We start from the raw sequence: 15,480 nt of genomic DNA, 5'->3' as shown, positions 1-15,480 counted from the left end.
ACATTTGCATTTTATATAAGTAGCAACAAGTCTTGGTTTTTTTTTTGACGATGTGGTGTATTTGGATTTGGATTTGTGTCTGTCAATAATTATGCAAACATTTTGACAGTTTGTTCGTCACAAAACATAAACACAGCTCGTAGACACCAAATCTGCAACTAATACACCGGTTGAATAATAATGACCTACATTCCTGACGTAAACACAAGGCCTATAGGCCTCAGTAGGCCTAGGCCTATAAAACGTCAAGTCCAAGTGCACAGTCTGTCTGTGTGTGTTTGACCGTCTGTGTTTGCCCTTGTATAGAACATTAATGCAAATGTATTCAGTCACTATGACGGTGACCTCGGTTTGTTCAATATCATGTTCAAGTACCGTATCGTTTGCACGTTAACGTACATCGTAGACACCGGGTAGGCTTAACCAAAGAGTAACCTATGACATGCCGAAATGCTTTTGGACAATTTTTCTATGTGTGTGTAAAGATTTTGTTATCATCACGTGACCCGAGGGATTCGAAGGTAAACAGTGTTTTTTTTTACCGATCTATAGATGAAGAAAGTAGTTCGTTTTTCGAGGGTAGAATTGAATGAAACTGCACGAGTAATGGGAAAGCTATTATACGATTATCGACATCATGGCAGCTGGAACAGTTAATTCCCGCGACTGCTGAGTAAAACGAGATACCTGTGAGCAGAATTCTAAGTGACCTGCGTCATAATTTAAGAGGGAATTGTCAAGTCCTATACAATATACGCTCTATTAAAAAAAATCACACAAAAGAACCGAATAACGCTGTAGTATATTATAGCAGCACTATATAACCTGAGTTGGAATACACGCCCCTCATATCCAAACTAGAGAGTGGGACTGAGATAATTTCCCACGTGAATCAAGAGATTTTTTGATGACATGGATTCTAACGGAGGAGCAAACACATCTGGGCAGAGTGGCACGAGGGCCGCCCCTCCGTCAAACGTCGGGGCCAACCCCGAGTCGCGTTTTAGCTGGCGCCGCTGGATCCGCCCCGTAGTCTTCGTGATCTACGGACTGCTCGTCATAGCTGGAGCGGTATGTATCGCTATCGACTACACCGAGACTATAGTGACTGATAAATTCAAGAAGACTCTTGCTTTGGTGGGATTCGTTCCGATGGTCATCTCGATTCCGATATCATTCTGGGGCATCGTCAATCACATGGTCTGTTTCACTCGACCTAGTCTTCAGAAGTACATTTTCAGGTGCGATGTTATTTTAAAATAGTTTATAAAATTAGTTGGGTTGCATCACTTAAGTGGGTATAAGTAGGTATACACATTCAAACCGAGGACCTATAACAAAAGAGGACAACAGAGTCCATGGTTCGGGAAAGGTTCACAGCTGCAAAACATTACCAGAGGGATCTGTTGCAAAAAAAAGTTAGCGTATAAACAAAAGAGTGGCAACAAATCTAACCTAACCCTAAAATCCTTACCCTATCCCTATAAACTAACAGCACGTAATATGATGGGGTTATCGGATGAGTAACGGAATATAGAGCCTATAGTTGTACTGCTTGCGAAGTCAACAGTTTTTCTTATCTTTTTTTACTTTGGTCAGAGTGTCTTTTGATGTAAAATTCCGATCTTTGGCAGGGAATGGTGATCTGGGGTCAATTTCATAGAGTTGCTTAAGTAGCTAAGAACAACTCAATTATGCTTAATAAATAGTAAACTTTCGGGTATAACCATCTCTGTTGTGGGAGTGTTGGCTCACTGAAAAGAGCCGGTGTGGTCTAGACGTTTCGGACAGTACACTTTGTCGTACATTATACTCTGCTCGTCTTATGTTTATCAGAATAAACTTACCAGCCAAACTACAATGTCAAATGTACAATTTTTGATTGGTATTCTGCTTATTTCTGCTTTAGCAGACAATTCATTTGCATAGTTCTAATGTTCAAGCAGCTCCTATGAAATTGGGCTCTGGGAACGAGGTATTGATGGAGAAAACATTTGCATTTCGTGGCAATGGCATATTCGTTGGCAACAACCCTTGCTTCTCAAATTGCATCCCCAAGGGCTACTTAAGCAGCATTACAATTGGTAGTCAAGATTCTCCCGAAGACGAGCAGTGTATACTGTTCAAAATGTCGAGACCACACCATGCTCTTTACAGAGCCAACACTCCCACAAACGAGATTCAAATCATGGTTGTACCCGCAAGTTCACCTAGACCTAATACTTTTTTGTTCACACAATACTACTTCAGATTATGATAGACTTATAACTTTTGTTTGATCTATGGAGAAAGACTCTTAAAGAATGTTGTATGTGTACTTTAAGTCTTTTTGATTGATAAGAAGTTTGTAACAGCTAAAGACCTCGCCCACCACATTCCCCGGTCACAAAGACAAGCATGGCGGGTTGTTAGACTGACACGGACCACACCCATAAAACTTGTGAAATTTAATTTGGAAAACTTATGGTTTTCAATACAACGGTCATAAAGTGTCACTGAATTGGACAGCGCCATCATTTTATTTTTTACCAATTCTTATTTTCTACCCTTTTCAGAGTCCTTTGGATGGCTCCGCTCTACGTCTTGATGAGTGTAAGTTGCAAACTCCAATTTAAAGGCACTGGACAGTCGTTTGGTAATTGTCAAAGACCAGTATTCTCAATGTATCCAAACATGCATTTTAAAGGTCTCAATCGGTCATCAAATTTGAAAGAAATTAATGAACGAAAAATACCCTAAATTTGCACAAAATTTGCGTGCTTTCAGATGACCGAGAAAAGCGTCAGACCTGAAGTCATTCTCAGGTTAAAATGTTTGAGTGAGAAATTACCTCGCAATCAAAAAATATGTTATAGGGAGTCTGACAGTGTTTATACTATCAACAGCTCTCCGCTGCATACTAAGAAGTAAGTTGTTGTGCTAATGATTATTTGGAGTACCGATCGTGTCCAGTGCCTTTAAAGATATCTGCATTCTCACTGAACTAGCTCAGTTTCAAAATGAAGATCTTGCTAATTATTTGTAAGCCCCCACTCCAATGCAACCCGCAGTTTATGCTCGAGACGGTATGTCATTGGCGAACCCGAAAAGCTGGCAAATTAGAACTTGCGTCGTTGCAAAGTTTTGCAAAACCTGTTCAGTCAAAGGGAAGGTATACACCTTTTTTAGTAGCTATCAAAGACCAGTGATCTCACTTGATGTATTCTAACATACATACAATAACAAATTTGTGGAAATTTAGACTCAAATGGTCATCGAAGCTACACAAGAATATGGAGGGGAAAAAACACAATTTTGCACAATTATTTTGGGTGCTTTCAGTTGCATTTTACAAGGTTCAGGCCTGATGAAGTCTTTTAGTATATTTGATTAAGAAATTACCTCTTTCTCAAAAGCTACATTACTTCAGAGGGAGCCATTTCTAACAATGTTGTATACTATCAACTGCTCTCCAATAGCGTCCAGCCGTCGATTTCACAAAACTCTTCCTAACTTAAGACTAATCTTAGGACTTAGGACGAGTCCCAACCCTGCACTGTAGCATGCAGACCTTAAGATTAATCCTAAGTTAAGACGAGTTACTCGTCCTAACTCGAGATAAGACGAGTCCTAACTCTGTGTTAGTGAAATCGACCCCAGTGCCTTTATAAAAAATTAATTCTAAAAAGGCAATAAACACTTGTGGTTATACAGCATACAGCAGCTTTCGATATTAATAAGGCATTATAGAAACATTTCACTTCGATGGTTATGTTAAATGATTTCAGTTTTTATGTCCCAAAATTTGAATCTGAAAAGCATTCCTATTTATATTCTTCTTGCGTGGACATAACCGCTCCGGATTTTTAGCGATATCTAAAAAATAAAACCAATACATTCTTTGAAATAAATGTTCACAAAATAGTTTGATTGTGTGTGTCTTCACTAAAGCATTAAAACAACAGAACGGCCCTCAAACCAATTGTAACCTACTTTGTTACAATTTGCCCTTAAATTCTCTGTGAAAAGCTGGAGCGTAAAAAAGAGAGTCTCTTTTCTTGATAATTCTGAGCGTGTAAGTTATATCATGCAAAATAGAAAGAGTTTAACATCATACAATCGGAATTGAATATTATGTTGACCTAGTGAACCTAGCTATTGTATTAGTGAAGTGGTGTTAGAAGCCCTCATGAATATTCAATATTTTATAGCCTATGAGCAATGGTGAGAATTATTATAATGAATTGAAAAGATGGAATTATTTCCATTCAACGGGGCGAAGTCGTGTAAAATTGAACCGTTCCACATTTCAACCCATTCAAATAATATTATATGCAATGCACAAATACAAAACATTTATTATTCTATTTAAAGGCCTAACCCACAAAGAGTTCTGTGTCATTTGGAGGAAAAACCAAACCCCGAAATGTACAAAAGATTGTATCATTGCATGCACCATACACTAGTTCGTTTTGAAGTGAAAGGCACAGGAAGCGGCATGGGAAGCGGCGTAGCCAAGGGGGGCCTGCCGTCGATTTCGCCGACATCTTCCAAACTTAGGATTAATCTTAGGACTTCACTTAGGACGTGTTCCCGCCTTGTACTGTAACCTGCTAATCCCCTGATCATTATGATTAATCCTAAGTTAGGACGGACATGGTTAGGACTAGTTCCTCGTCCTAACTCGAGATAGAATTAATCCTAGCGTTTCGTGGAATCGGCTGCAGGGATCCCCATGTATACCCCCCCCCCCCCCCCGGGAGAACACCGCTCACACTGCCGTGTGGAGACATGCCCAATTTGCAATACTTTGGGAGTAACAATTGTTTTTTTCTCCCGCGCAGAAATCTGTCACTTCTACAAATAATAGTTAGGCCTGCTCGAGACCGCAGGGGTGTAACAACAAGGGTCAAGTTCGAGCGAGGGACCTACAGTCAACCATTGGGCGATTTTCCGTGGTACCCATGATGTATTGCAAGCATAGGTTACTTGCAACATTGACTAGAGGTTGACAAAAAGGTCGGTGCTCGAACTTGCCCATTCGTTGCCAGTATTGAACAACTAGTCGCACAAAGTTAACTAAAGGTTGACTATTTTGACTCGAACCAAGGAGCAAATTCATTGAGCTATTTTGCTTGGTATACCCATGATGTAGGCCTGTTGCATGTAATTATAGGAACTTATGGAGGTTGACTAAAAGAAAAGAGGAAATGGCCCATCACGCTTAACTTCTGTACAGTGTTTTTTTTTAAGCTTTCTATGGCACTGTTTTGAAAAAGAAGAAATCAGCTGATCGGCTGAGAAGGAACAAGCCTGGGGCCAATTTCAAAAAAATTTGCATAAGCAAGAAAATAGCTCGCTTATTTTACACATGTTACTGACCAAAATTTCATGCCATATACATTGCTTTTGTCTAGTATTTAGCTGTTGTTTACTTAGCATAACAATTGTGTGGAGTCTTGGCCGGTAATCTGATTTTACTAAGCAATGAATTTTTTGCTTAAGCAATTTTTTTTTGCTTAAGCAGCTCTATGAAATTGGCCCCTGTAAATGACTCTGATTATAACCTCACATTCATTTGCCTCTTCCCAGTGGCTTGCTCTTCGGTTTTCCAGCGGCAAGGTGTACTTCGACGCATTAAGACAGATGTACGAGGCCCTCGCCATGTGTAATTTCGTATTCTACATGGTGACATACTTTGCCGAAGAGGTGCCCGACTTGGAACAACGTCTGGCCGAGAAAGAAAAGCAAGGGCTTCCAATCCCATTATGTCGGGTCAAAAGGCAACCAACCCTAGGGTAAACACAAACTTTTATGATGTTTTAATTGTTTTTGTTTCTTTGTGAGATATGGCCAATTGAGTAAAAGAAAATCACAGGTTTGTTATTTTCTGCATCATGTCGAGATACACCAAGTGAGAAGACTGATCTTTGATAATTATTACCAAAGGTGTCCAGTGCCTTATAAAGATCTCAACATATGCATAAAATACCAAACCTGTGCAAAATTTGAACTCGAACTTCGTTTTCGAAGTTGCGAGATAATTATTGAAAGAAAAAACACCCTTGTCACACGAAGTTGTGTGTTTTCAGATGCTTGATTTCGAGACCTCAAATTCTAAATCTGAGGTCTCGAAATCAAATTTGTGGAAAATTACTTCTTTCTCTAAAACTACGTTACTTCAGAGGGAGCCGTTTCTCACAATGTTTTATACTATCAACAGATCCCCATTACTCGTTACTTAGTAAGGTTTTATGATAATAAATAATTTAAGTAATTACCAATAGTGTCCACTGCCTGTAAATCGATTTTGAAAGAAGCCATAATTGTTCATTTCTTGTATTGTTGATTTCTATCACCAGAATGATCCACAAGTGTAAAATAGGCATTTTCACTTACTCAGTCGTCCGGACTATTGCAACCATAGTAACAGTGTAAGTAGCAACAATATAACTAATACTCTCAATATCATCATTAATGTTGAAATATGTAAAAAGGCACTTTTAGTTATCTGTTGGCATGGCGGGACAGACGTATCTCCGGCACCTAAAATAATGTAGACCGAGCCGTATTGTTTGGGGCTACATTTAGGTCAGGCTACATTTAGGGCTCGGGCTACATTTAGGTGCCGCACAGACGTATCCCAATATCTGTGGTTTGGGCAGTGGCCTGAGCCCAATCTCATAGAGCTGCTAATACCCCGTTCACAAAGCCTCATAGGCCTACGACCTAACGAAGACCATGCCGATCACCCCGATCTAACAAACAAATTATATAAATTACTTGGAACAATAGGACACAATCGCCGTCAAAATCAAGCAATTTGACAAAAACGTAATAAAGACTCAATTTAACTGTACTGCTTCTACGTCAAAAGTATTGCTGACCCGCTGCCACTATGATACCACCTAGACCAATGCTGACCTAGCGGTAATGTTTCTACTTCGAATTAGTTGCCGACAGCGCTGTTTTTTTTTACGACCACAGGGACCTACGTCATCACAATGGTACCACGTCTATGTGTCAACGGGGAAAGGTAACTAAGTGCAATTACCAGAATAAGCTCACCAGCTTAACAGCTATGTCACCTGTTCAGTTTGTGACTGGTATCCTGCTCATTTCTGCTTAAGCAGTAAATTGTTATGCAACATTTTCTGCTAAAGCAGTTCTGTGAAATGACCAGCCTTGATTCTTGATTTTGCTAGCAATTCTGTGCGTGTATATTTCAATAAGCTCTGATAATTTGTGTTTAAAATTGAGCCAAAAATGGCGGCATACAGGGCGGGCTGCGTGACGTCGTCGTCACATAACAGCCAAATCATTATTCAGGGTCACACCAATACAATACACCTAAAGTAGTGTTTATCACACTGTCACCTCTCAAAGTGCTCATTATACTAGGTACGTGGAGCTATGTTCGAAGTTTAATTGTTAACATTAGTATAATATAGGCTAACGGTTTACATGATGATGTTGCACAGGGTGGCATTTTTACTTTTGCTGTGTTTCTTTTTCATTTCTTTAAAAGGATCTTACATCTTACCGGAAATTACAGCGAAGAATTCGGTTGGGGAAGTCCGTATACCTGGTTTTGCACCCTAGTAACAATTTCACAAATCGTGAGTACCCGTTTTTGTGTGTCAATTTAGGGATAATATAACGGCACATCTAAGAAGTTGATCAAAATATGATCATTAGGCTTGTGTAAATAGGAACAAGGAGTGAAAAACACTACTCTTTACATTTCGAGCTGTCCCTCATATGGCTCTTCAAAAAGAGTGGTGGTTATTTTACTCTTTTAGAGGGGTTTCACTCCAGGACAGAGTGAAACAACCACTCAAAAAGATGCAAACTTCAATCTAAAAGAGTGGAAGACCACTCGAAAAAGAGTTGTCCTTCACATGGCTCTTCAAAGAGTGCCTTTTCACTCTTTTACATTAAGGGAGTAGGCGTGTCTTAGAGGGCCACTCAAGGGTGGAGTTTTGGGTGTGGTGTGCAATTGCAGGCACAACCAAAGGTAGGAACTTATATAATAGGCGTGTCTTAGATGTCCATTTGAGGGTTGAGCTTGAGTGTGGTGTACAACTGCATAAGACACACCAACGGAATGACCTTATTATAGGCGTGTTTTAGAGGACAATCGAGTTTGGAGTTTGGGGTGTGGTGTGCCACTGCAAAAAAAATAGTAAAAAAGGGGAAAAAATCAATACATATGGATTTTGGATAGGCCCTATCACATTATCTGGAAATTTAAAGACTATGGACACTAATGGTAATTGTCAAAGACCAGTCTTCTCACTTGCTTTATCTCAGCATATGCATAAAACAACAATCCTGTGAAAATTTGAGCTCAATTGGTCATCGAAGTTGCGAGATAATAATGAAAGAAAAAACACCCTTGTCACACGAAGTTGTGTGCGTTTAGATAGTTGATTCTGAGACCTTAAATTCTAAATCTGAGGCCTCGAAATCAAATTCGTGGAAAATTACTTCTTTTTCGAAAACTACGTCACTTCAGAGGGAGCCGTTTCTCACAATGTTGTACACCGTCAACCTCTCCCCATTACTCGTCACCAAGTAGGGTTTTATGCTAATAATTATTTTGAGTAATTATAGTGTCCACTGCCTTTGAAAGTATGTAACTAAAATCAGCCCGACTATCTCTCATTGTCCAGGTGGCCATGTTCAGTCTGAACCTTCTCCGTATGGCAACCTACGAAGAGCTCCAACCTCTGCCCAGGTTCTTCAAGCAGTTTGTGGCGATTCATCTTGTGATATTTTTTACCAACTACCAGGGTTCCATACTCAACCTCGTGGCAAAGACAAACGTCTTTGATCAATTTGATATGCAGCTTGCGGATATTGAGCCTTCTTTCGCCACAAGGTTGCAGGTGAACAGTAGACCCTACTATCACACGAGAGCAACTTAGCAAGGGTCCATTATTGTATTATTTATATATTAGAATGTGTGTGTTTATTTTTGTATTTTTGGTGTTTCAATTGTTTTTTATTTTTATTCTTTTTATTCTTGGGGCGGGGGTCATCTTTTAGCAATTTGTTGCAACCCAAAATTTCATATCTTGAATTATTTTTCGCAAAAAAATTAACTAATATTTTATTTTCATTCATTTTGGTTAATTTTCTTTTAGGATCTTCTGATTTGCTTTGAGATGGTGCCCCTTGCCGCCTTCTTCACGTATTCCTTTGACTATCAGCGCTACAATACCAACGAACCGAAATGTGGCATTGGAAGAATTATTCTCTTCTGTTGGACTCTGACCAGCATGAAATCAAGCGTCATCGATCGTCTTGGAAAAGGTGGGTATGCAAGTAACTGATGAATATTCAACATATATATAATAGACTATTATTAAATGGCCCCGAATAGGCTCCTCCCACTTTCAGGTGCACCATATTTCGATATGAAATCCAGCGTTACGATCATCATCTCAGAAAAGGTGCGTGTATGTAAATAAAGAAGATACTGATGAATATTCATTATATCGAGTAGGCTATTATCAAATAGCCCTAAATAGGCTCCTATCAATTTTAGTTGTCAGTCCATTGCCTTCAGTTTGTTCACCGTATTCGATATGAAATCCAGCGTCATCGATCATATCGGAGCAAAAGGTGGGTGTATGCTAATGAAGAAGTTACTGATGAATATTCAACATATATAGTAAGGGTTTACATTCTCTCTTCACAGGTAACAATACCAACGAGGGTTTCCAGAATGACAATGCCCAATCCCAGCAGCAAACTCCAGCTGCTACAACTGACGGTGTTTATCTGTCTATTCAACCTCAACCTCAGTCACAGGGTGCACCGGTGGTGTGAAAAAGAAATCCAATCTCAAGCCGTGTCCGAATTAGCGGCTACAGCTACGGCTACGGCTAGATTTCCGCGTCATCCTGCGTTGAAGTATAGACCTTTCTTTTGCAATGACACAGCCCGAGTTTTTGCCAACTCAGGTTGGAAAACAATGGAAAGCCATTAATACACATTTGAAGAAAAAAAAACGCTACTGGTTGTAGCAATATTACTAAAATTATTTTAAAATTGTTTGATTTTGTTGAAAACTACCTCTGCATATGTGAGGTATTTTACTAACTGAAAGTTTGGAGATAATGTTGAATTTGATAAAACATCTACAATGTATGTGTTTTTTACGATTGAGTGTTTTACTAACATTTGGCCGACCATGCCAACAAAGGCGGTTTGTTTATCAACAAAAGAAAGGTCTAATATGACATCCTTAGCAACACACTTAGCAACAGATGAAGCCGTAGCCATAGTCGCAAATTCGGATACGGCCTCTGACCTTTATCTTACTGTCACTATTTTGATCATGTTCCCTTTATCCAGTAACAGTGATGTATGCTAATACAAAAAGGGACCAGACTATTTGTCCATCCAGCCTCGGTTTGATTACTTTGCGTTGAAAAGGGAAGAAAATCAAGATGACCGCACTATGATCAAGGTCTTTCATTGGAGTTCCTTTTATTGCACGAAGGAGTTGTAAAAATAGTTGTTTTATTAAAGGAATCTGGTTTATTTTTTATTTGAGTAAAATTGTACATTTCGATGGAGCACCACGCTCATGAGGTCTAGCAACATGCAAAACGCTCTCTGTCAGGTAGGATTATTTCAAAAGATGAAAGAAAGTCTGAATCCCGTACATTAAGAGTTGACATGTCTTCTATCTCAAGGCAGGAATTGGCAGTTTGCAACAAACTCTAGCTGCGGTGTAAAACAAAGCAAGAGGGACATATTTCCCTATGACCCCTGACTATAGCAGTGGTGCACTGAGGCTGTCACAGAGAAATGATGATTAATGGGAGACTTTGGAACGCTAGGTGGCAGCAAACCTATCTGGTAAGTTACCATTGTTAACGTAGCTCTGAGCATGCGCACATTACCGAGAATAGTGGAATATACCTGGTAAGTTTGCTGCCACCAAGCGTCCGAAAAGTCTCCTATTGGTAGTCACTATAATTTCACAGTGTATTTCATTCCAGTCTATGGTGTGTTGAATTTATTGAAAATGTTTAGTCACTATATTATAATAATATAAAGATAACGTTTGTATAACTTTCACCTCAAAGGGATGAGTTATTTTTCCTTTTTAAAATGTGTATATGTATCGTTGTATATATAGGATTTGAGGCATTGCATGGTGAGGTATCAATGTATATTTGGTTTGCGGTAACACCATGTGTGTATCTACTTGCCAGGTAGAGTTGTTCTTAGGGAACTGTCTTGCTTTATTCTACTGCCGTGGAGTAGATAATCGGAGGTTCGGGAGACTTCTCATTTCTGAAAAGAACTGTCCTGCTTTTTAACTATTACCAGGGCGGATGGTATAGAAATTAGACTGGACTACCACTTTAGCTTAAAGGATCGTAATTAACTGTATCACGGCGGAGTCAGTTCTGAATTGGTCTCAACGTTTCGACTAGCTTGCTCTAGTCATCGTCTCCTATAATAATAACATATAGATAATGTTTGTAGAACTTTTACCTCAAAGGGATGAGTTATTTTTCCTTTTTAAAATGTGTATATGTATCGTTGTATATATCTAATCCTCATTTTTACGGATGAACGGTCAACTGCTTTAGGCCCCATACTCGGTCACAATATTCCCCTGTAGATTTAGCGCTCGTGGTCTATATTAAGATAAGTTTTCCAGTCTGATTTTCCTGTGTGTTGTATACGTTCAGAGTTCATAATGAGCAGTTTATGACCGACCAGGGAGAGAAGGTATTTAGGATTCAGGACAACCAATGAGAGACACGTTGTTTCGGATTGATAACTTTGAGCAAACATGTTTAAAAGTTTGAGTATTTTGACTCGAACTCAGGCTGGTCAACCATAAATCCCAATTGCTTCTTAACACGCAGCTGGATGTTAATAATGTTAATGAAATATTAGTTATACAAAAACAAAAGAGACAAGGTTTAATTATATTAACAGTTTTTATGCTTTCAAACGTTTGATTAACTATAACCATCGAGAGATATAAATCGAGATTTTTATACGATTAAAGTAAATATATATTTTAGCGTAACTTATAAGTGTTCTAACGGTGATATTAACGAACTTTGTGAAGAATTGACTGGATTGTTGTGGAACAAATGACAGCATGATTTGGTTGGGGGAAATAAGGGTAACGTTGTAAAATACCATAATTATTTTGTTTTATAGCTTGATTAAATCAGCAGGTTAACTTTTAATAGGTGCAGGTATGCGCTTGCATCTCAACGTATGCATAAAATAACAAACCAGTACAAAATTAATTTGAACTCATTGGTCGTCGAAGTTGCGAGATAATAATGGAAGACAAAACACGAAGTTGTGTGCTTTCAGATGCTTGATTCACCAATCGCTTGATTTGAAATTAAATAGTGTCCAGTGCCGTTTAAGGCAGTGGACACTTTTGGTAATTACTCCAATTAATTATAAGCCTAAAACCTTACTTGTTGACGAGTATGGTGAGCTGTTGATAGTATAAAACATTGTGAGAAACGGCTCCCTCTGAAGTAACGTAGTTTTCGAGAAAGAAGTAATTTTCCATGAAATTGATTTCGAGACCCCAGAACTAGGTTTTGAGGTCTCGAAATCAAGCATCTGAAAGCACACAATTTCGTATGACAAGGGTGTTTTTTCTTTCATTATTATCTCGCAACTTTGACGACCAATATTAGCTCAAATTTTCACAATGCATATTTATGTTGGGATACACCAATTAAGTGAGAGTACTGGTCTTTGACAACTACCAAACGTGCTCAGTGCCTTCAAAGGCAGTGGACACTATTGGTAACTACTCAAAATAATTATTAGCATAAAACCTTACTTGGGGACGAGTAATGGGGAGAGGTTGATGGTATAAAACATTGTGAGAAACGGCTCTCTCTGAAGTGCCATAGTTTTCGAGAAAGAAGTAATTTTCCACGAATTTGATTTCGAGACCTCAGGTTTAGAACTTGAGGTCTCGAAATCAACCATTTAAACGCACACAACTTCGTGTGACAAGGGTGTTTTTTTCTTTCATTATTATCTCGCAAGTTCGATGACCGATTGAGCTCAAATTTTCACAGGTTTGTTATGTTATGCATATGTTGAGATACACCAACTGTGAAGGCTAGTCTTTGACAATTACCAATAGTGTCCACTGTCTTTAAGTAACAGTTGTTTCTAAAACTTGCTAAACAATAGTGCCTTATGTTCCAAAGGTTATTAATTTTTATACTTCCACCTTTGTTCGTGCCAACTTGGAAAAACGCTAAAGGTTTTTATATACACCAAGTGAGAAGACTGGTCTTTGACAATTACCAATAGTGTCCACTGTCTTTAATAAAGGAACATCATGTGTGAATGTTTGTTTGTTTGTTCGCTTAGAGTAAAGGTTCCATTCTAGAATACCTATTGTTATTCATGACGCCTTGACTAATTAATTTGAAATTTTTGAATAAAATTGTCAAAAAAGAATGCTTGATGCAATGATTTGTACATCATTATACGCAAACCACTCTTGAGGACACCGTGACATGTGTGGGTGGGTTGCCATTATTTTGTAAAAACTAGTAAAGAATAAATGAAAAAGGCTACACATGAATTTATCACAACTTAAATAAATGGTGCATGAAAAGGGTTACCAAGGCCAAGACAAAGTTTATTATTTTGTTTTTACCCATTTTACAAAGTTTAAAAGGTTTTAATAGATGTTAAATTTGCATCAGGGATAATGAATATTAATTTTGTTTTTTACCCATACACCGATGTGTGTTAGCACTGTATACTCAGTACTTTCCCGAGTCCTGTGAACAAAATATCACAGGCATGTTACTCGGGTGGGATTCAAACCTACGACCCTTGCAATTCTAGAGCAGTGTCTTACCAACTAGACTACCGAGGTTGCCCGGTAGCTGGAGGCAGTTTGAATCCTATGTTTTGGCAGCGGGTACCGCAACGATATAATATAAAATGTGAAAGTTAAAAATAAGACAAAGTTTCTAAATATCCTATGTCAATGTCTCTGCTACACGAAATCAGCAAACTTTCTAAAATGAAGCTCTCAGCTTTTTCAAATTTAACTTAGAAAAATGAAATTCAGGTAGGGGGTGGGCGTCTTTCAGTAATAATTATTATTATCTCAAACTTATTGGGCTTTGATTTGAAATTATTTTTTTTTACATTATAAAAGTTTGTCAATAATATATTTGTGTTTGTCTTTGTGTTGATGTGTGCTGTAGAGTGTCTATAGTTCAGGTATGTATAGGATTGTTTATGTTATATATATTTATCTCTGCCCGTGCAACGGCAGAGATATTGTCCTTGTGGTGGATATTCTTATCTCTGCCCGTGCAACGGCAGAGATATTGTCCTTGTGGTGGATATTATCTCTGCCCGTGCAACGGCAGAGATATTGTCCTTGTGGTGGATATTCTTATCTCTGCCCGTACAACGGCAGAGATATTGTCCTTGTGGTGGATATTCTTCTTATCTCTGCCCGTGCAACGGCAGAGATATTGTCCTTGTGGTGGATATTCTTATCTCTGCCCGTGCAACGGCAGAGATATTGTCCTTGTGGTGGATATTCTTCTTCTTCTTCTTCTTCTCCTTCTTCTTCTTCTTCAGCTTGCATTTGCAAAACCGTGGCCACATATTGGGCTTGGGCTTAGGCTCCGTCAGTTATTTAGAAAACATGTGCTTTTCTAACGGGGCTTCAAACAGGCAGACGAAGCCCAAGCCGAAGCCCAAGTGACATCCCAAGCTAAAGCCGCGGTTTCGTAAAAAACGGAACCAAAAATTCCAACCTCGTACCTAAAGCTTGTAAGCCGATCAGAATTGCAACGTAAAAATATAACGAGGTTGTTTTATTTACGTGATGAGTGAATCCTCTACGCTGCGCTGCGAGACGATCACCACCGAAGCTTTTCCCCACGTTATTGCAATGGGGGATTTTCCGGTCGCAGTGTGACCTGCACCGTGAACGTTAAAAACACTCTGCCGTGGTCTGGAGCTTATTCACGGCATACGGGTTCGGTGAAAACCCGGAGAGCCAACGGATGTTAACCGTGCTAACCGTGTATGGTTGTTAGTTACATGAGCTTTAGTTTGAGTGAGGAAACTTCGCAATCGTCACCGTTAATCCATAAGTCAATAGTCATTCAATAACGGAGCATTTTTATAGAAAAATTGTTTTAAATTAGCTTATTAGCTTTTACAAATTATTCTTTTCACAGTGCATCTTAAGAAAAGGTTTTGAATGTTTTTGGAATTTATGTGAGATTCATTACCTTGCCAAATGTCTTTGCAATGAAATATGTTGTAAAACAACTGCATGATACTGTTGGTAACAGTACCAAACTTAAGTGTTTCTTAGTAAAAGTTGGACACTTGATATTAATAGTGTTATCACTTGTCCATGTAATAATAGGCAGCTGACTTTTACCTAATCAAAAAGGCACGGTGGCCCAAAAGGACATCGCATAACTGTAA

At 38.7% G+C, this 15,480-nt stretch overlaps 1 protein-coding gene across 1 annotated transcript; it reads left to right on the top strand.

Moving 5' to 3' along the window:
- Positions 1 to 425: 425 nt before the first annotated feature.
- Positions 426 to 10,150, top strand: LOC117293189 (transmembrane protein 184C-like). The gene is made up of 8 exons (XM_033775410.1): positions 426 to 1,241; positions 2,556 to 2,592; positions 5,572 to 5,777; positions 6,342 to 6,413; positions 7,508 to 7,598; positions 8,655 to 8,870; positions 9,129 to 9,297; positions 9,686 to 10,150. Exons 1-8 carry the CDS (start codon positions 913 to 915, stop codon positions 9,814 to 9,816), a joined length of 1,251 nt encoding a protein of 416 aa, XP_033631301.1. The 5' UTR covers positions 426 to 912; the 3' UTR covers positions 9,817 to 10,150.
- The last annotated feature ends 5,330 nt before the right edge of the window (positions 10,151 to 15,480 follow it).

Source organism: Asterias rubens, chromosome 8, assembly GCF_902459465.1.
Source record: "Asterias rubens chromosome 8, eAstRub1.3, whole genome shotgun sequence".
NCBI lineage: Eukaryota > Metazoa > Echinodermata > Asteroidea > Forcipulatida > Asteriidae > Asterias > Asterias rubens.
The sequence above is the reverse complement of the archived record's forward strand: the minus strand, read 5'-3'. Positions and strand labels throughout refer to the sequence as shown.

What these genes read in the sequence shown, in the direction of transcription:
- LOC117293189 (XM_033775410.1), top strand. Translation starts at nt 913, where the DNA reads ATGGATTCTAACGGAGGAGCAAACACATCTGGGCAGAGTGGCACGAGG. An exon ending in TAGTAACAATTTCACAAATC is followed by an intron (nt 7,599 to 8,654) that starts GTGAGTACCCGT and finishes CTCATTGTCCAG; the next exon opens with GTGGCCATGTTCAGTCTGAA. An exon ending in CATCGATCGTCTTGGAAAAG is followed by an intron (nt 9,298 to 9,685) that starts GTGGGTATGCAA and finishes CTCTCTTCACAG; the next exon opens with GTAACAATACCAACGAGGGT.